Genomic DNA, 17,421 nt, shown 5'->3' on the forward strand with positions numbered 1-17,421 from the left:
TTTTGATGACAATTTAGCTTTTAAGCTATGGAAGAATAAGACTAAAGAAATTTTCTCTAAATGAAATTTCTTCCCCTTCCAGATGGGTTCACTACAATATTTTCTTAGTGGTTTTGAAACCGTAAGTGAATACTTTAACTCTCTAATCTTAAACAGCAAATCACTTTCAACATATAGCAATAAAATTATGCATGGCTTCTTCATAATAGCTGAATTCTGAACTGAGTTAAAATCCTATTTACAAGATTATGCAACTTAGTGGGGTCGTCGCACGTCAGCTCTGGTCTTTTCTTTTGCTTTCCCTGTCTCTAGGTACCTTTTTGCCTCTCTAATTCCAAAAGTGAGAAAGAAGAGCACTGCATTCTACTCACATCACTCAGCTGCCTTGTCACTTTCTTGGCTTGTTCCACATCAGGTGGATCTGCCAGAGGAGTATATTTAGATTTTCGTTCATCATGCCCTTTTTTGTAGACAATCTGAAAATATGAAAGAATTAAACAGTAACTAAGCATCAGGACATATACCCTTGACTTCGCTAACACCACTATTAACGAAAGCACTTCTGTCCACAGCTACTGCAGCACAAGCTCTTTCAATCAGTGTATTCTGGAAGACTATTGAGAAGCCTTTTGAGAAGGGACAATGGAAAAGAATCGGTTCCCTGGAAAAGTTTTCAGGTATATTACTCTGTTTCTGATAAACACGGAATAGTGAACTTGCAAACATCTGCAAAATTCACCAAAATCTTTGAGACCCGAGATCCTCGGTTAAAGAGTTCTATGTATCCAAGCATCAGCAAATCACATAGCCTCACGAATTCCTGACTTTTCTTAACAGAGACAGATTTGTAGACCCATAACAATGAACTGGGCTCACAGCCAAACCTGAGAGTTTGTCCACACTTTTGAAAGATACTCAAAAGTCTTCTTATGGATTACCTCAGAAAATCTTTAATGATTAATTATTCAATTAATTCATAATCCAACACCAAATTGCCAACAGATTTATACTCTAATATAGAATACATATTTTTCTATTGAAATAGCACTGCTATCAGACCTATCAGTGCACACCTACACATTTTTGTTTTCTGTTCCATTATGAAGTTTATATTTAGCCCAAGTCACCCACCAAGCCTACCAAGTTACGCCGTAGCAGTCACCCAAGTGTCAACCAGGCTTTAATACGTACATCACTCAGAGTCTTCTGAGCCTGAGCCACCCTCCTGAGCTCTGGACTGTCATTGTATGGATAGAATAATGTTTTGTCTCCTTCCCAGTCTTCAGTATAGAGTTTCTAAAAACCAGAGAAATGCCAGAATACTTATTATGAACTAATCTCTGACTGGGAATGCTTCTTGCCCTTCAGCTGCCTAGGCCTGGCATATTTTTTACTTACCTTGCTGAACATTGCTGTGTTTTTTATTGCATTCACAAGTTCTGGAGCATCAGGGGGAAGCAGGTACTTGTCTTTATTCTCCTCCCAGTTCTGTTTGTATAATACCTGGAAAGAAAGATCAGCACATCAGTTATTCTATCATTAGGAAAAAATATTTACTTTAGTGAATAAACTACCTGCTCTAAACATCTTTTTTTCAAAGTGAAAGTTTCAAACCAGTGATGCCTGAAGACATCAACTGGAAACATTTAATATTATATCTATACTTGCATTATCAGCTTCTCTGCTATCTCTCCCTGTGCTTCTAAATTGTTGTATAAACATTTCTTTAGTGCCCTGAGCTCAAAACTTTATTCATATCAGTAACCTCACAATCCACTAAGGTTCACAACCCTTTCAGAAAATCAGAAATCAGAACTCGCTTACCTTGCTCACTTGCTGTGACACCTTCTTTGCATGTTCTATATCCATGGCCTTTTCATCAACATGGCAAATAGTTTTAGCAACTTCACCAGCCATGCGGTATTTAACCTAGGTTAATGCACAACCACATGCATTTATTCTTAAAGCAAAAACTGACACTTTTTTTTAAAAAAAGCAGAATATTAACATTTTGACACTTACTATTGTAAAAACCCAAAACATGAATTCAGGAAAGCATTTAGAACTAGTTGTTTCTTCAAAATTAAGCTCATGGAAACAAATGGATTTTGTGAATTGACTGACAAAGAAATGCAACATTGAGAAAGTTTCAAGAGATGTGAAACCAAGTTAGAGGTAGTGCCCTTCTGTAATCACAGAGTTTGTTCTAAGAGTACTTCCACCCTGTATAATGAAAAATTCTAGGGCTATTTACCCAGTGCACAACTTAACCTCAACAAAAATTCACCAGGCACATCATTCATGATTACTGCAGGACATTGGGTGTGGAATCTTCAAATTCTGTGATACAGACATTCCCATCATCTCCCATGCCTGTAACTTCCAAACAGAAATTTTTAAACCTCTTTAGGCACAATGGAGCAGGGTTATTATTCAGCTAGAAAGGAAACATCACATCTCCCTTCCTGAAAGGCCTAAATTCCAACCCACATCACAGAACTCAAACTTGTCATATACTCTGTATTCCTTGCTCTTGAAATCTGATAAAGTTTCTGCTAAACATTCAGACTGCCTTATTGCAATGTCAACAAAAATGTATCACTTCTTATCTAACATTTAAAATTGTGACTTAATTTGCTTCTTTAATACTCACTAACATTTTTTCTTACACAATTGTTACCTACCTCACTGAGCTGGTCTTGCACTTTCTTTATTCTCCGAATTTCTGGAGTATCAACTGTGGAAGCATATGGCTTTCCTCTTTCTTTTCTAAATTTTTCTTTATACTTGTTCTGAAAGAAAATATTGACAAACGTAACTAAGACATATCCTGAAGCCCTGGAAGAAATGTGTGCAGCAATTACTGACTTATTTACCTGGTTAGTATAGGAATTTGGGGCAGATTATTTAATAATACCAATTAGCATTACACAATCACATTTGCAGAGTTATGCTTATTTTAGCCAACTGACTTTCTTCCATCTTACATCCACAACAGCAAAATATCGATTTCTAAATTTAGAAATGGTTTAGATCACCTCTGATTATATTCTCCTCGGGAGCTTAGTATTGATAAATTTACAGTTATTTGGTTCAGTGAGCAAAGATACAGAAAATATGTGGGTGAAGGTAGAAGTCCTAGATCTATGATCTCACATAATCCTTTAACAGCAAACGATGGTAGGTAACATACATTAAAATTTAGGAAAAGGGATCTGACACCATCTACGTCAGGCCACAGTAGTCGTTTTCCACTCTTCACAACATCGTAAAGACATCATACAGTATTAGTCAACTGGACTTTGGTATCCTGTACCAGGAATTTAGGCTTGTTATCATTCCTATACACTGTGCACAAGGATTTTTCTTGGATATAGGTAGAGGGATAGAGAAATATAGTATCAAATAGTACATATATAATCGTATATTTATAGTACAGTATATAATAGTATATTTCTCTCTATATTGAGAATATACATTGAGTAGTATATTCAATGAGGTTTGCTGTTCAATAGACACTAGTCATTGTTATCATCATTCACTCAAATATCCAAGTCAGAGAGTGCAGGAGTCCTATTAACTGACATCTCTGCCAATCTTTAGCCATTTCTTGTGCTTAGGGATTACCTAATGCACTTAAGCAGGAAACAGGCAAGATGGGCTAATTCAGAGAAGGAAATTTCCCACTTCAGGCAAGTAACATTTATACACATGATGAAACAAAGTACAGGAGACAAAATAGTATCATGAAGGTTTGCAATAATCCCCATTAAATATTTTTAAAGTTGGTGTTCCTCAAAAATAAAAGACATGGGACAACTTACTTCACTGAACAGGTCCTTCATTTTATTACTGTGTTGCAGGTAAGGTGTCAAAAACTTAGATGGGTCCACTTTTGTCCGTATTGTCTTCTTTCTGACTGGAGGTGCTGCATCTTCAACAGATTTTTCATGTTCAACAGATTTGTCATGTTCAACAGATTTTTCACGTTCAACAGTATAGGTAGTAGTTTTAGGACCTGTGAAGTCTGTACTAACAGTCTCAGTGATCTCAGTGACCACCTGGGAATAAAGAAAAACACAATTACTTGCTTTACAGCTATAAAAGTTTAATAAGAAAAGCATTTTTCATCTCCCCTAGCTAGTAAAAGGATGCTCAGTCCTCAGGATGCTCCAGGAACCACCTGCAAGACAGAAAATCAGAGACACTTTTCCTGTTGGGCAAAGTATGCTGACTACGCATCACCCAACCTAAAAAAAAAAACCACAAGGAATTAACTGACTGACTGGTCTCCGTATCAAATTCATGTAATTCTCCAGAGGCACTGGAAGAGTGGGGCTCCTGCTGCCTCTGTTCTATACGCATAACAAAACGTGAAGCTATGTGTTATAAAAAGCTGTAATATATTTCTAAGTATCTGTCATAGTTTACACACTGCCAGTAACTCAGTTTCATGCAGCCGCTCGCTCACTCCCCAGCTTCTTCCCTCCCCAGGTAGGACGGGGAGGAAGATTGGAAGAATGTAAAACCCACAGGTTGAGATGAGAACAGTTTAATACCTAAAATCAAGTACAATATAATACTAATACTAATGATGGGAATAACAGAAAGGGAGACAAAACAAAAGAAAAAAAATAAACACTGCAAAGAAAAAACAAAACCAACAGCAACAACAACAAAACAACAGAGAAAACCAACAAAAACTCCCACTAAACACCAGTGATGCACAACACAATCGCTCACCACCCACTGACCGATACCCAGCCTGACCCAAGCAGCAATCAGTCCCTTCCAGGTAACTCCCCCCAGTTTCTATACTGGGCATTACATGCTGTGGTATGGAATACCCCTTTGGCTAGTTTGGGTCAGGTGTCCTGTCTCTGCTTCCTCCCAGTTTCTTGTGCCCCTCCTCACTGGCAGAACATGAGAGACTGAAAAGTCTTTGAACAGGGTAAATGATACTTAGCAACAACTGAAGCATTGGTGTGTTATCAGCATTGTTCTCAGACTAAAGCCAAAACACAGCACTGTACCAGCTACCAGGAAGAAAATTAACTCTGCCCTTGATAATTCTGTTCATTTTTAACATTAAAGATTGGATTTTGTCAATATGTTACCCAAATAACTTAGCTGCCTGTGTTTCCTATTATTAACACAACCTGTTGCTTCATTTTGTTAGCTCTTCTGCAAACTGGGCAGAAGCAAATGGAAGACACAGGGTGGGACAGAAATCAGGACAGTCCTTTTCTGATGGACACAGCCACAGCTCCCTCTAAAGGAAACCAATGAGTGGCAGATAGGATACTCAACAAGCTAGGAGTCCTCCAGATCATCCCACAACAGTCTTGAAAGGGAAATAAAGTTTTAAGAAGCAACTGTTCACTGATATTTGTGTATTTAATATGAAAAATTAGTCCACGGAATACAAAATTTAGCATTACTTTGTAATTTCATGCATATATAAACCACATGCAACATTACAGGAACCTTTACCTCATATGGCTCACCCTCTTCAATAGTTGTCTCTTCAATGTAATACTATTAAAAAGAGGGGGAAAAAAAAATCATTGTTAGGTCAGATGATCAGAATAGCAAATTGTAGCTTCCGTTAAGCTGTTTTAAAAACACACTTCTGGGGAAATAGGACTGTAGTTCATAGGTACCTATGTGGTCACATTTGCATCGCTGGTAATTCCGAACATCTGTTTGTTGGGTTTTTTTTCATTAATGATTGGATTTTTTCCATACATTCCTTCCAAGTAATTAATAAAGGATCACTATTTTAACTACAAGAGGGAAGACAATGATGACTGCATTAAAAGAAACATGCAAAACCCCAGGAGCTTCCAAGTCCTTTGTAATACACTGAGAGGACTGTGGTAGGTTTATCTCTCTAATGCTGTCCTCAGAGTTTTTCCTGCCTACAGATCCTTGAAGAACACCAGTAATTAGTGGCTGCTGGACTTTGTACTACCAGCTAGACTTTGTAGTACTGATCACAATTCTGAGCTCAGCAGCTCAGCCAATTTTCCACCCAATTTATTGATCACTTGCCCATTCCACATCTCAGAAATTTGGTGATAAGAAGACTACAGGAGACTGTTTCAGGAAACCTAAAGTAGTCAAAGTGTGCAACATCCACTGGTCTCCCCTTCTCCGTAACAGCAGTGAACTCATTATAAAAAGCAATGAGTTTGGTCACCCATGATGTGCCTTTGATAAATCAATGTTCACCGCTCCCCATGACCTTCATGTCTTTCATGTGTTTAGAAATAGCTCCTAAAAGTATTTGCTCCATAGCCTTCCTAAGGTCTGATGTGAGGTTGACCAGCCTGTAATCCCCTGGATCTTCTTTCTTGACTTTCTTGAAGATGGGTATGACATCTTTTTCCAGTCAGCAGAGACATTCTTGCATGACTAAGAGCTCTCAAAGATGATAGCAGCCTTGCAATGTCACCAGCCCATTCCTTCAGCACCCATGGATTCATGTCCTCTGGTCCTATTGAGCTGTGTATATCCCCATGTTGTCAGCCCTAACTGTCTTCCTCTGCTGTGGCTACTACTTCATTCCTATATCTCTGCTAGGAAGGTCAAAGACGTGGAAGACCATAGGACAAGCCTTATCAAACCTGAGGCAAAACGGGCTTCAAGTACCTCAGCATTTTGTCTGTTCCTTGTAATTCTGTTTATCTTGCTCACTCTCTGAATCTTCAACTCCACAGTCTCATGGTCGCTGTGGCCTTGGCTGCCCTTGACCTTTGCATCTTCCACCAGTTCTTCCCTGTTTGTGAACAGCATGTCCAGCAGAGCATCTCTCCTAGTTCATTAATCAACTGTACTAAGGAATTCACCTTCACAGTACTTTCCCAGAATCCTCTAGGTCGCTCATGCCCAGCCACAGGCCTTCCCAGGAGAACCTGCAGTGGTTAAAGCCACCCTTAAACACAAGAGCTGTGCCTGTGAGCCTTTCTCCAGCTGCCTAAAGAAGTTCCCAGGGTGCTACATCTACTCTGAAGTGGCAGATCTTCACGTGGAGCACGAACCTTCCTCCTGTTGCCACAAAACATGAGCTTCCTGCTTTGTCCATTCTGATGGCCACCATCCATCACCCATTTAACCACCGTCTCCAACTGGCGCTCCGTCCTTGCCACGTGTGGCTCTGCCTCTTGCTTTTCATGAAAGTGCTACCAACAAACTCTTCCTCACTTCCATTACGGTGCAAAGCACGCTCACCCCTTCCTCCTGGAACCGGCAGTGCAGCTGACCCGACCAGAACACATCTTCCCCAGAAGAGGCAACAAGGGCTGTGTCTTGTTCCTCTGTGGGGTTCGCTCCCCGCTGGCAGCTTGCCGTGCCCCGCAGCGACCGGGAGCCGGAGGAGGCAGAGTCAGCTCGGAGAGAAGCAGCGGCGCAATCACGGCACTCGCTGCCGCCCCGCTCGCCGCAAGCCGCGGCCACACAGCACATGGCGGCCTCACGATGGCGTCGTCCCGCCGCTGAGGAGAGCCGGGGCGCCCCTCGCTGCTTAATGAACAGAAACCCACTTGCGCCGGCCGCTCTCGTAAGCAGCAGCTGGTTTAGTCGGAAGGTGCTTGTCTTGCCGCTGGCTTCCAGAAAGGAGAAAGCGTAAAATGGAGATTTTTATCTTTGACGATCTACTCGACAATGGTTTGCTCAGGGTCACATGCCAAAACTGGGGGAACAAAATCCCCTTTGAATTAAGCCCTAAAACAAAAAAATCACATTAATTGTTCCTCGACGTTAGGATCACGTAACTAGTCCATACTTTTCAAGCTTGGTTTCAAGGTTTCAACCTTGCAAGGGTTGTTTTGAGGCAATTACTGTTCGCTGGCCCTACACTGTGTTTGACCCACTTTTCACAAAGCCTCGAGTAACTCAGCCGCAAAGGTTTGGGTCATTCACTGTGGGGCGTTGCACACCACATATACCTACAGTGTTCAGTGCAGCCTAATAACTCCAGAGAGATGGAAAGTAGTGTCTTTAAAGTCTCAACGTTTTCTCATCCAGTAATTATTCAGCAACGATTTTCTACTCTTTTGGAAGCTTAATTTCTGATAGTACACCTACTGGTTTAAAATAGGCGGTTCATACAGAAGTGTAATTCTAGCTAAGAAAACTTTGGGAAGGCTGAAGCTACCTTAAAATTGTACCAGATGCTATTGTTCTGTTTTCCATAACTTTTCGCTATGACTATCTCAAGGGAAGCTACTAAAGCAGTACTATCTCAGTGTGCCCTAGGGATGTGGTTACAGGAAGGTGGTGATTAAAAAGTAAAACCAAAGAATGAAACAGAGCTGTGTAGACAAAAAGTCCAACATACCATAATTCCAGCAGCAACAAATAAACATGGATAGCAAATAAATATACATTATGTTACAGAAAGCACATTATGCTCAGGAAGCATAAAGGCAATTACAAGTAACATGGTATTAGGAAACTTAATGAAGGACTGGTATCTTTGTAGCTAGGTCTTTAAAATGGACTTTATGAAGAGTAACGCTTATTTTCCAAAACACATTAAACTAATTTAACTGGTAAACCATTTGACTTGACTGCATTCAGTACGTGAAATGTACAAAATCTGCAGTCAGGACTCAATGCTGTCACATGGCCTGAAATTAACAGTCCATTATATACATGAAACTGTTAGTTTAAATGCCCTATTGGCAAATCAGTCCCTGATGCAACTCCACAGACATCTACAGGTTTAAATCTAGCCCCATCTCTGTGGCTTCCAAAGTTATATTGGTTAATGGTGGCATAAAACTGCTGCATTTCTTCATTTCAGTGGGCCCAGAGGTGAGGCTAGAAAGTGGCTTCCAAAGTCATCCTCTATAGCATGGATTGGTTGACAGAGGGCAAGCTAGAAGGGAAAAGAGATGGCCCACTGCATCTATAATTACATAGAAGAGTAATTACAAAAGCTTGCAATGTAGGTGTGGGTTGGTCACAATCCTTATTTAAACAGAACAGCTATGACAGGAACCAGGGAGACTTTGCTCCACTGAGAGCAACTTTGTTGTTGCTGTTGTTGTTTACTTATTAAATCATTTAATAGATATCTAATCGTACCCTATTCTTCAGAGAGCAAACAGCAAGCAACCATCTATGCTCAGAGCAAGTGCCTCGTTAAAGTGATTAATATATTCATTCACAAGGCAGAAAACAAATATTTCTACTCTTAGATTTTCTTCTTACCTCCACAACTTCCTCATATTCTTCTTCCTCCATTTTGAGGGTATTCTTCTGTCTCTCCCCCACTCACTAGTCATGCAGCAAATGAAAGTATGAAAACAGCATTAGCCCAAGACTGAAAATATGATGAACTAGTAAAGTTCATAAAATGCCTGAGGTCATGGTTAGGAACTAGTCAGATTATTACAATGTTGTTGGCTACTTAGTGAAAGAACTTGAACAACAGAGATAAAGTTGAGATCTGGCATTACTTTGACTGTTGTGGGAAAGTATTGGATTAAATTGCAAATATACTAATATGTTACAATTTTTGGACAAATACTTTATTCTAATAGTTGTAACACCAATACTGGAATTCAGTTAAACCATAAAAGAAATTAAAAAACAGAGGAAGAGAATTCTTGAAGTCTGGTTTGGGTTTATTACAATAAGATTATTTGAAGAATTTTCCTGTGACTATTTTATACTATTTCATGACATTATTCAAGCTCCTGTTTGAATGGGAGCTTTATCTATATATTCTACTATATTAATTCATAAGTAAAAGCATAATATGGAAAAAGTTTGTAAATATTTTAAGGGACTATAGGTTAATGAGACAATTTTTGTCTTCCCAGCATTATCCTACATAGATGGTCTGGGTTGTTCTTTTGTTTAGCTCTTGTGACTTTTTTCTCTCTGTTTCTTCAGACCTGGAAAATATGGAAATCCATACAGTTGGCTAAACTACAAAGTACAGATGACTGTCAAAACCTTTACACAAATTAATTAACACAGCGAATTTGCTGTGAGGCAAAGCTACAATTTTCCACCAGAGAGTACAGCTCTGTTTCTAATGCTGGTAGGGGATGAAGCTTTGGAACAGCTGTTCCTGAGTCCAAAGATATTTGCCGTGTAAGCTAATACTACCAAATGACAGGGTGGTTTTGTTTAGCTGGCTAAACTGCAATTCCTTCTGGGGCAAGTGAAGTCTAGTAATCAGGTTAAATATAGGAACCTAAAATACTGTCCCTTTTTAGTTTCAATGTGTTGAGAAAAATTACCAACAAAAAAAAAAATAGTTAAACCAGATTCTTAACTATTAAAATACATGAAGAATAACTCAGAAAGTGGTATGTTGTATGAACAAGTAGGCCAAAGTTTATGAATACACCCAAGAAGCAGAATTGCATATAAGGATACAATCTATACAGTCACTACTGTAACCTCCAGTTACACTTCCAAAACACAGTTTTGGGTCCTTTCCTCTTACTGCAATTTGCTACTAGTCATCCAGACAGAAAATCTGACTTCTATGGGCATGGCACGACGACAATACCCAAAAAACTACAGAACTGGTAAACAGCTCAAGATCCTGTTCTAAGGAAAACAAGTGAAGTGTGATTAAAATGTTCTTACCAGCAACATCTAGTAAATATCCTTAGGAGCAAAGCCTCTCCAGTCCTCCCTCCTGAGCAGCACTGGGCAAGAGCAAGCCTGATAGAGCATCAGCTCCTAATTACGTATGTGAATAGCACAGCCAATCTGGCTCCAGTCTGCTCAAGTTTCAGCCCTAAATATACTTGGTGACCCCAGAGGAGGCCACCTGTTCTCAGCAACATGAAGGAAAAAGAAGCTGGGCACTTCTGTGCTCCCGAGGAAACCCAAAACACACCAGAGCTTGACTGCACTTCACCACATCTCCTCTGAAATGGATCCCTAGGCAAATCCAAGGGAGCACTGTAATGGAAAACCATGCACATTTTCTTCTTTCAGCATTGATAATAATAATTAATTTGAATTAACAGAGATAATTTCATTCATATATTGCACCTGAATCAAAAATACCTGAATTCAAGAATCTCTGAACTTCAGAGAGAGAGGAGTCTAGACTTCAAATGAAATTTTTAGTATCAGTCTGTCCTTAATTTCATCCCTTAAGTATACCTGAAGTGCTTTATCAACTTAACTAGAAGTGAAGTTGAAATCGTGTGTCGATAGTGTTATCACTTCTTATGAAATGTTACATCGCTGAACACATGGACGCAGGAACATGTGAAAACTGACTACTTGCAAAGAAAAAACTTTCAAGGAACGCAATTAACATTCAATGTGCCTGGTGAAGAAAGACTAAGAATACATGATAAACAGAGTAAGTAACAAGGGAGGAACTCCAATGCACAAAGTATTTCAGAAGGTCAAGAATTATATCATGGATGGAGTAGAATCGCAGTAATGATAACAGAAGTGACCTCTTAGGCCATCTAGTTGTCTCACATTATAGGATTGGCTTTAGTTCTTCAAGAAGGTCCATTTAAAAGCCAGTATCAACAATACTCTCTTTTCATGCACTGTATCACATAATTCAGTAAATGACTGTGAGGAGACCTTGAGAGACATCTTCTTGTTCCCAAACACTTTCTACAAGTTAATATTTATATCCAGATGAAATATCATATCTCATTCACTACTGCCAAGAATTTTATACTTTGCACAGACACAGAGCTGTAGATCCTTCCCTTTTTCTTTTAGGCAATCTATATGCTTGCAATTACTTAACATTTTGCTTCACTAGGCAATCCTTCCCTTTTAAACTTATTTCTGTTTATTTAAAAGTCCTTCAGTTTCGTAGCACCTTCTTCTGAAGATGTTCAGAAGTGAATATAGCATATTAATGGAGTCTTACAAGAGCAATGCCAGCTTAACCTTCTGCTCTGTGATCCAGATCTCATGTGTGTGCATTCCAGTAATAACAAAGTCATTTTTTCTCCAAGTACTGCTTTCAATTGATTAGATGCATAATCTGACATCTACATAAGTGATGACAAACCTTTATGTAGTGAATGGCCACATTTTTTTTATTAAAAATGTAATTCATTATTATAATTTCCAGCTCAAATATCAGTTAATGCCAAAGTTAGTGCCATGGCCAGTGACTCACTATCCCCCTTGATTCTGGGTTCATGGCCTCTTTTTCAGACTCAACAGTTGTACTTTACATTGCTCTTCCTATAAGTGGCATTCCCCCATGGTTAGTGCTACAATATTGAATGTTGTTATGCCTCATTCCAACTACCTGATTTAAATTACTCTATCAACAGAAGCTTATATTCCTCTCTCCTGGTGGTTATTCTGGCAAAACCAGCAAGCATTTTCAAACAGGATGCAATTTTCTCTACAAGTTTTTCTTGCAAGTTCCTGAAAATAATCGCTCCCTTACTGATACACTCTGCAACTTCTAGGTTACTATAGCATCCCCTTCAGACTCTTTTATAGTGCCATTTGGTACATCTTATTTAGAAAGATACTAAAGAAGGCCAAAATTACATGCAAAATGCAAGTACCACTTTTTCTGCTATTGAAATGCAGCTGTCTTTGGTGTGAAACATGGCAGATCTTTAGCAGCAGCCAGGGCTGCAGTTCAGGGCTGGAAATGAAGCATGGAATAAACCATCAAAATTAGGGGTTTAAGAACCAAAGGTATTATTGCCTAAATGAAAGGTTGGACAAACATAAGATTTATGCCCTGACATCAGAACATGAAGAAGGTAGGAGAGTGCTCTTAGGTCACCTACAGCTGCTAGCAAATCTTTCAGTTCTTACATATGCTCTTTCAGCTCCAAATCTCTGAGAACAACTCTCACAAAACTACCACTGCTAGTTTCAGTTTTGTTTAAAACTGAAAAAGAACCCCCCCAAAACCAAAACAATCCACTACATATACTGTGATTTCTACTCAAGTCCACAATTGACTTTTATTGGTGAAACTTTGGTGTTCACCTCCTTAAGTGCTTTTATATACATGCAACACATACCAATAAATATTTATATATATTTATATATAATACCTAAACACATGCACACCAATCTTTACATATGTATAGACATACACTGGTCTTCACTGTGGAAGTAAACTATTATGCTCATTGTTTCATTTCGTATCATTCACTTTATCTGGACAATTAAGATGTCAGTGTTACATATTCATAAAAAAAATCAGCAAGTATTGCATGCTGAAGTAGAATATGCATGAGGAATGGAGTACTAGTGGTTAATATTCCCTTCATATCTTTTAAAATTGCTTTATTATGAAAATTTGTGTCTGTGACTTGCATTTCAAGTCACTCTGAGGGAATACTCTAGGAATACCAATTCGATTTTCTGGGAGACAAATGTTTTAAAGGCATTAGGAAAATTCTGCTGTAGGCGACAGCCTGGTTCTGGTACAGGTTAGCACACCAGACCAGACTGCTTTATCCGCAATACATAAATATGCATGCACTCACTGGTTTTGAACTAAAAAGACAGAATGCTGCGAGGTGACTAAGGTAGAGGAAGATGTTGTTTTGCATCCAAATGGCCCAAAATTTTAAAGGAGAAAATATTTTTCTGTACTTAACTTTCTAAAATATTAAATATGTTCAGTCTTACTCTACCAAAGAGTAACCACTTGGGCCAGGGGGAAAGGAAGGAAATAACACATGACCTTCTCTAGATTTGTTTAGAAGGTATATAATACTAGGACTACAAAATAACAGCCTACAAATACTCATTCTCCCAACCCACGCAGCATTCACATACAAAAACTCATGTGGTTTTGGTTTGGTTGTTTTTCTAGAACTGCCTTTGGCTTGTTTTGGGAAGGAGTCTTTCAGCTATGAAAAATACATAAACTAATCCTTGAGCCTGATCAGTAGAGGAGCAAGGACCATCGGACAGCCACTCTGTAACCCAATTGTCCCAAAAGACAGAAATTCTAGCTTTCCCCACCCTCCCTGCTAGCTAGTGACATTTGTGTATTGGCTTGGTCATTGTTTCCCTTACATTTCTTTCATAGTGCATCCCTCTCTAGATCCCAAGGTAGAATTCAGAAGAATTTTAATAAGCCAAGGCCACATCCCACATCATGAAACCCAGCTAGTACATATCACTGAACTGCAAGCCTCCAATTACCTCTTGAAGACAACTTCAAGATTCAAGAGACTTTTATCCATCCTTGCCTCTGTTTTACTGAAAATTACACAGGCTTCTCTGTGTCTTGCCCTTTGGATGAATAAACTTACTGACACCATGGGTACTATATTTAACCTCCTGAGGTAATCATGGATCACCCGCACTTAACAAGCATTGTATCATTGAAAAAAGACATTTTCATACATATTTGTGTCATTGTGTCATTTTTTAGCTCCCATTAGTAAGTTACATCTCATTGTTTTTGCCATTTCCTTTCTGCCTACAAGATTTTGCACAGGAAAAGAAAATAAGAAATTAGAAAACAATCTTGTATTTTTTTTAGCATTTATGAGGCTCTCACTGAAGTTAATTGTGTGTCCAAAACTTCCCTTTAGAGTGCAGTCTCCATCAGAAATCTAAAAATGCACTGTAGACTATAAGGTGTGAAATGTACAATGTATATATACAACCTGCAAGACAGAAAAAAGCGGTAACAACCAAGAAGCCTTAAACATGAAAGCTGTTTAGTCTGGGAGGAAAGTTTTAACTGAAGAGCACAACACAAGCTTCAGAGCCCTAAAAATAAAGTATTTCTTGTTAGATAAGCTCTTACCAGCCTCTGTCAGGAGGCGCACAACCTATATTTGTATTTGCACTCTAGGGATCCAAATGACGAGAAACAGGTGTAGAAAATGTGAGTCATAAAAACTCCACTAATGAAAAAGGGAGTGAAAAGGGGAGTTAGGTAAGGGTTTTCCCTCACTGTGCTGTTCTTGCAAGGGCTTGTTGTTATCCAGTATTTATTGTGTCTTCCTAAGCAGGTAGAGATGAACCATCACCTATTACAAACTGTGGTAATCACATCAAGGCACAAGTATGTGTGCTACCAATGCCAGCACAGTTTAATGCCTGCATGAACACTGTAGTAGACCATTACCTTGTATTTAAAAAAAAACCCAACATTTATCACATTCAGACCCTGTACAGGCTTGACTGTACCTGGCTTATAGATCCCAAGTGGACTTGATGAAGTCAGGTGCAAAGGTACCAATCAGTAGCAGGACTGAAATAGCTAAGGGGGCATTCTCCCAATTTAGGGAGCCTCAGTGGGTTTGCAAGTGTTAAAAGCATCTGGGGTAAGGAGCTCAGTGCTGAATCTGTGTGGCATTTAAGTTGGCAACGTTGATTGAATCATAGAATGCTAGAATGGTTTGGGTTGGAAGGGACCTTAAAGATCCTCCAGTTCCAACACCCCTTCCATAGGCAGGGACAACTTCAACTAGACCAGGTTGCTCAAAGCCCCATCCAGCCTGGCCTTGAGCACTGCCAGGGATGCAGCAGCCACAGCATATCTGAGCAACCTGTGCCAGGGCCTCACCACCCTCACAGGGAAGACTTTGCACAAAGGTGAGAATTTGAGCAAAGAAATATCTGCACCTGCCATACATCTCTGCAAATTCTGCAACTGTCATGCAGCCTAGTAACTAAGACTTGGTTTTGAGTGTGCAAGCAAAGGAAACTGCATGCTTTCCTAGGCCTAAAGGCCTTGATTTCTCAGTATTTGTCTTATTTTTCTTGCTACTAATAATCATGTGGTAAGAATGGCATATCATCTTAGAAGTACACAAAAGCCATATCACAAGAACTTCAGCTCTATTCAAGGAAGAGCTTACAGAAGTTGAACTTGTGCATTTTTAATGGTCCAACTAAGCTTTCTCTTCATAAACTGCAGGTGTAAAATTGACAGATGATGATATGAAATGTGGAGTATGTAACAATGCATTTCTATGCTTTAAAAAATTCATGTGCAGTCTATGCTGCAGACACATGCAAACATCTCTCTTGTGTTATTGTTTTGAAACTAAGAAGATTTATTAGCACATGAAGCCATGAGGTGTGTGAAGCATGAGTGGAAGCCTGACCAAAATCTGATCAAGGCCTCCAAGATGAGTAAGATTTAGATGTGTTGTTGACAGAGGTGCCTATGAGAACAGAGGCTGTTCTAGAAGGACTTCATCTGGGGCAGAGTGAGCATCCACAGCAAGAGTCAGCCAGGCTGACCGATTGGAACAGCTTACCTACAGGATGGCTCAACTGTGAGGAGCCGCTGCACAGGACCTCTGCAATGGGGGTAGGAAAATTTTGTGCTGAAGCGTAGAAGCATTGTGGCAAACGGGGAAATTTTTTTAAACAAAAACCATGAAGGGTTCGGTTTGACAGATGCAACTGACTGCCTTAGAATTATATATACATATGTGTATATTTCCCCAGGACAGATGTCTACAATATGACAGTACATTGAGCCAAGCTTTTTTCTTCTGCATGAAGACAGGCTAGGAGCACATGCATTGTCACTGATTGCGTCTTGGTTTAGGAATGAAAATGTCCATCTGACAGGGAATTTAATTATTTAAATTATGGCTAATCCTCAGAAATGTCAAGTTACATTGAGTAACGCCCACAGTCCATGCGTGGTAGACAGTGAACTGTTAGTTGCTGTGCAGAGGCTATAAAGGCATCTACAGCTCCAATGATCCACTGAGCCTGAGCCACTGTGTCCATGTCACAACGACCCAAAGCTGCATTTAAGAACCTGAGCATGACCGTATCACGGACTCACTGTTTTCTAAGGATTCCTGAACACAGGAGGCAAGTCAGTATCTAATGATGAATGGTTCCCTAGTTCATTAAGAGCTGAATAATCAACTCACTGCAAATCAAAAAAAAAAAAAAAAAATTAAAAAAGATGCAAACTGCAAACTGAAAAGAACACCTTCCCTTGATCCTGTTCTCTGGAATTGAAAGTGCTGGAATGAATGCTTATGTCTTTGTAAAAGTAATAAGGTGATTTTTTTACACCACTGAGACAAATATTTGCAAACATTATCTTTTTGAATGGAAGTACCATACAAATGTGAGGGGTTTTTTAGGAAAGGACACATGTTCTAACAAGATGAACTTCACCTTTTACTGCCGCTTATCCTCTTTCTTAAAGTATTGATAGAAAACATTAGATCATAACAAATAATATGCTTAGAGGCAATGCAATCAAAACTCCATGAGCAAGTCATCTACAGTGTCTTGTTTTCGTGTTTATTTTTTGATACTGACAGATTAATGGAGGGTGAGTAGCAGCACAAGCCCATAACTGTATGGTACGTAAACCAACCACTTAGTACACTGCCACGAGTCAAAAAGACTTTGCTGGAAGAGGAGGAGAGAAAGGAATATTGGTGTGAAATCCATTTTGTGCTTCCTAATGTTTTTTGACAG

General features: G+C 39.3%; 1 protein-coding gene across 19 annotated transcripts in view; it reads right to left on the reverse strand.

Moving 5' to 3' along the window:
* The window catches only part of NEB (nebulin), a 124,560-nt gene extending 113,819 nt beyond the window's left edge, over positions 1-10,741 (reverse strand). For 10 of the 19 annotated variants that reach the window (XM_061445651.1, XM_061445643.1, XM_061445616.1 and 7 more), the window contains exons 1-9: positions 10,615-10,738; positions 9,220-9,285; positions 5,494-5,538; positions 3,825-4,061; positions 2,685-2,792; positions 1,825-1,929; positions 1,399-1,503; positions 1,192-1,296; positions 372-476 (exon numbers count right to left, since the gene is read on the reverse strand). In XM_061445651.1, coding sequence (XP_061301635.1) covers positions 372-476; positions 1,192-1,296; positions 1,399-1,503; positions 1,825-1,929; positions 2,685-2,792; positions 3,825-4,061; positions 5,494-5,538; positions 9,220-9,252 — 843 coding nt within the window. In that variant the 5' untranslated portion in view covers positions 9,253-9,285; positions 10,615-10,738. Of the gene's footprint in view, positions 1-371; positions 477-1,191; positions 1,297-1,398; positions 1,504-1,824; positions 1,930-2,684; positions 2,793-3,824; positions 4,062-5,493; positions 5,539-9,219; positions 9,286-10,614 lie in introns of all 19 variants that reach the window. The other 9 variants (XM_061445759.1, XM_061445740.1, XM_061445725.1 and 6 more) reach the window with 3 other exon arrangements.
* Between the last annotated feature and the right edge of the window lie 6,680 nt (positions 10,742-17,421).

The sequence above is a fragment of the Pezoporus flaviventris genome, unplaced genomic scaffold (assembly GCF_033815535.1).
Source record: "Pezoporus flaviventris isolate CSIRO_AGI_PZ_B2104156 unplaced genomic scaffold, CSIRO_AGI_Pfla_v1 ptg000001l, whole genome shotgun sequence".
NCBI lineage: Eukaryota > Metazoa > Chordata > Aves > Psittaciformes > Psittacidae > Pezoporus > Pezoporus flaviventris.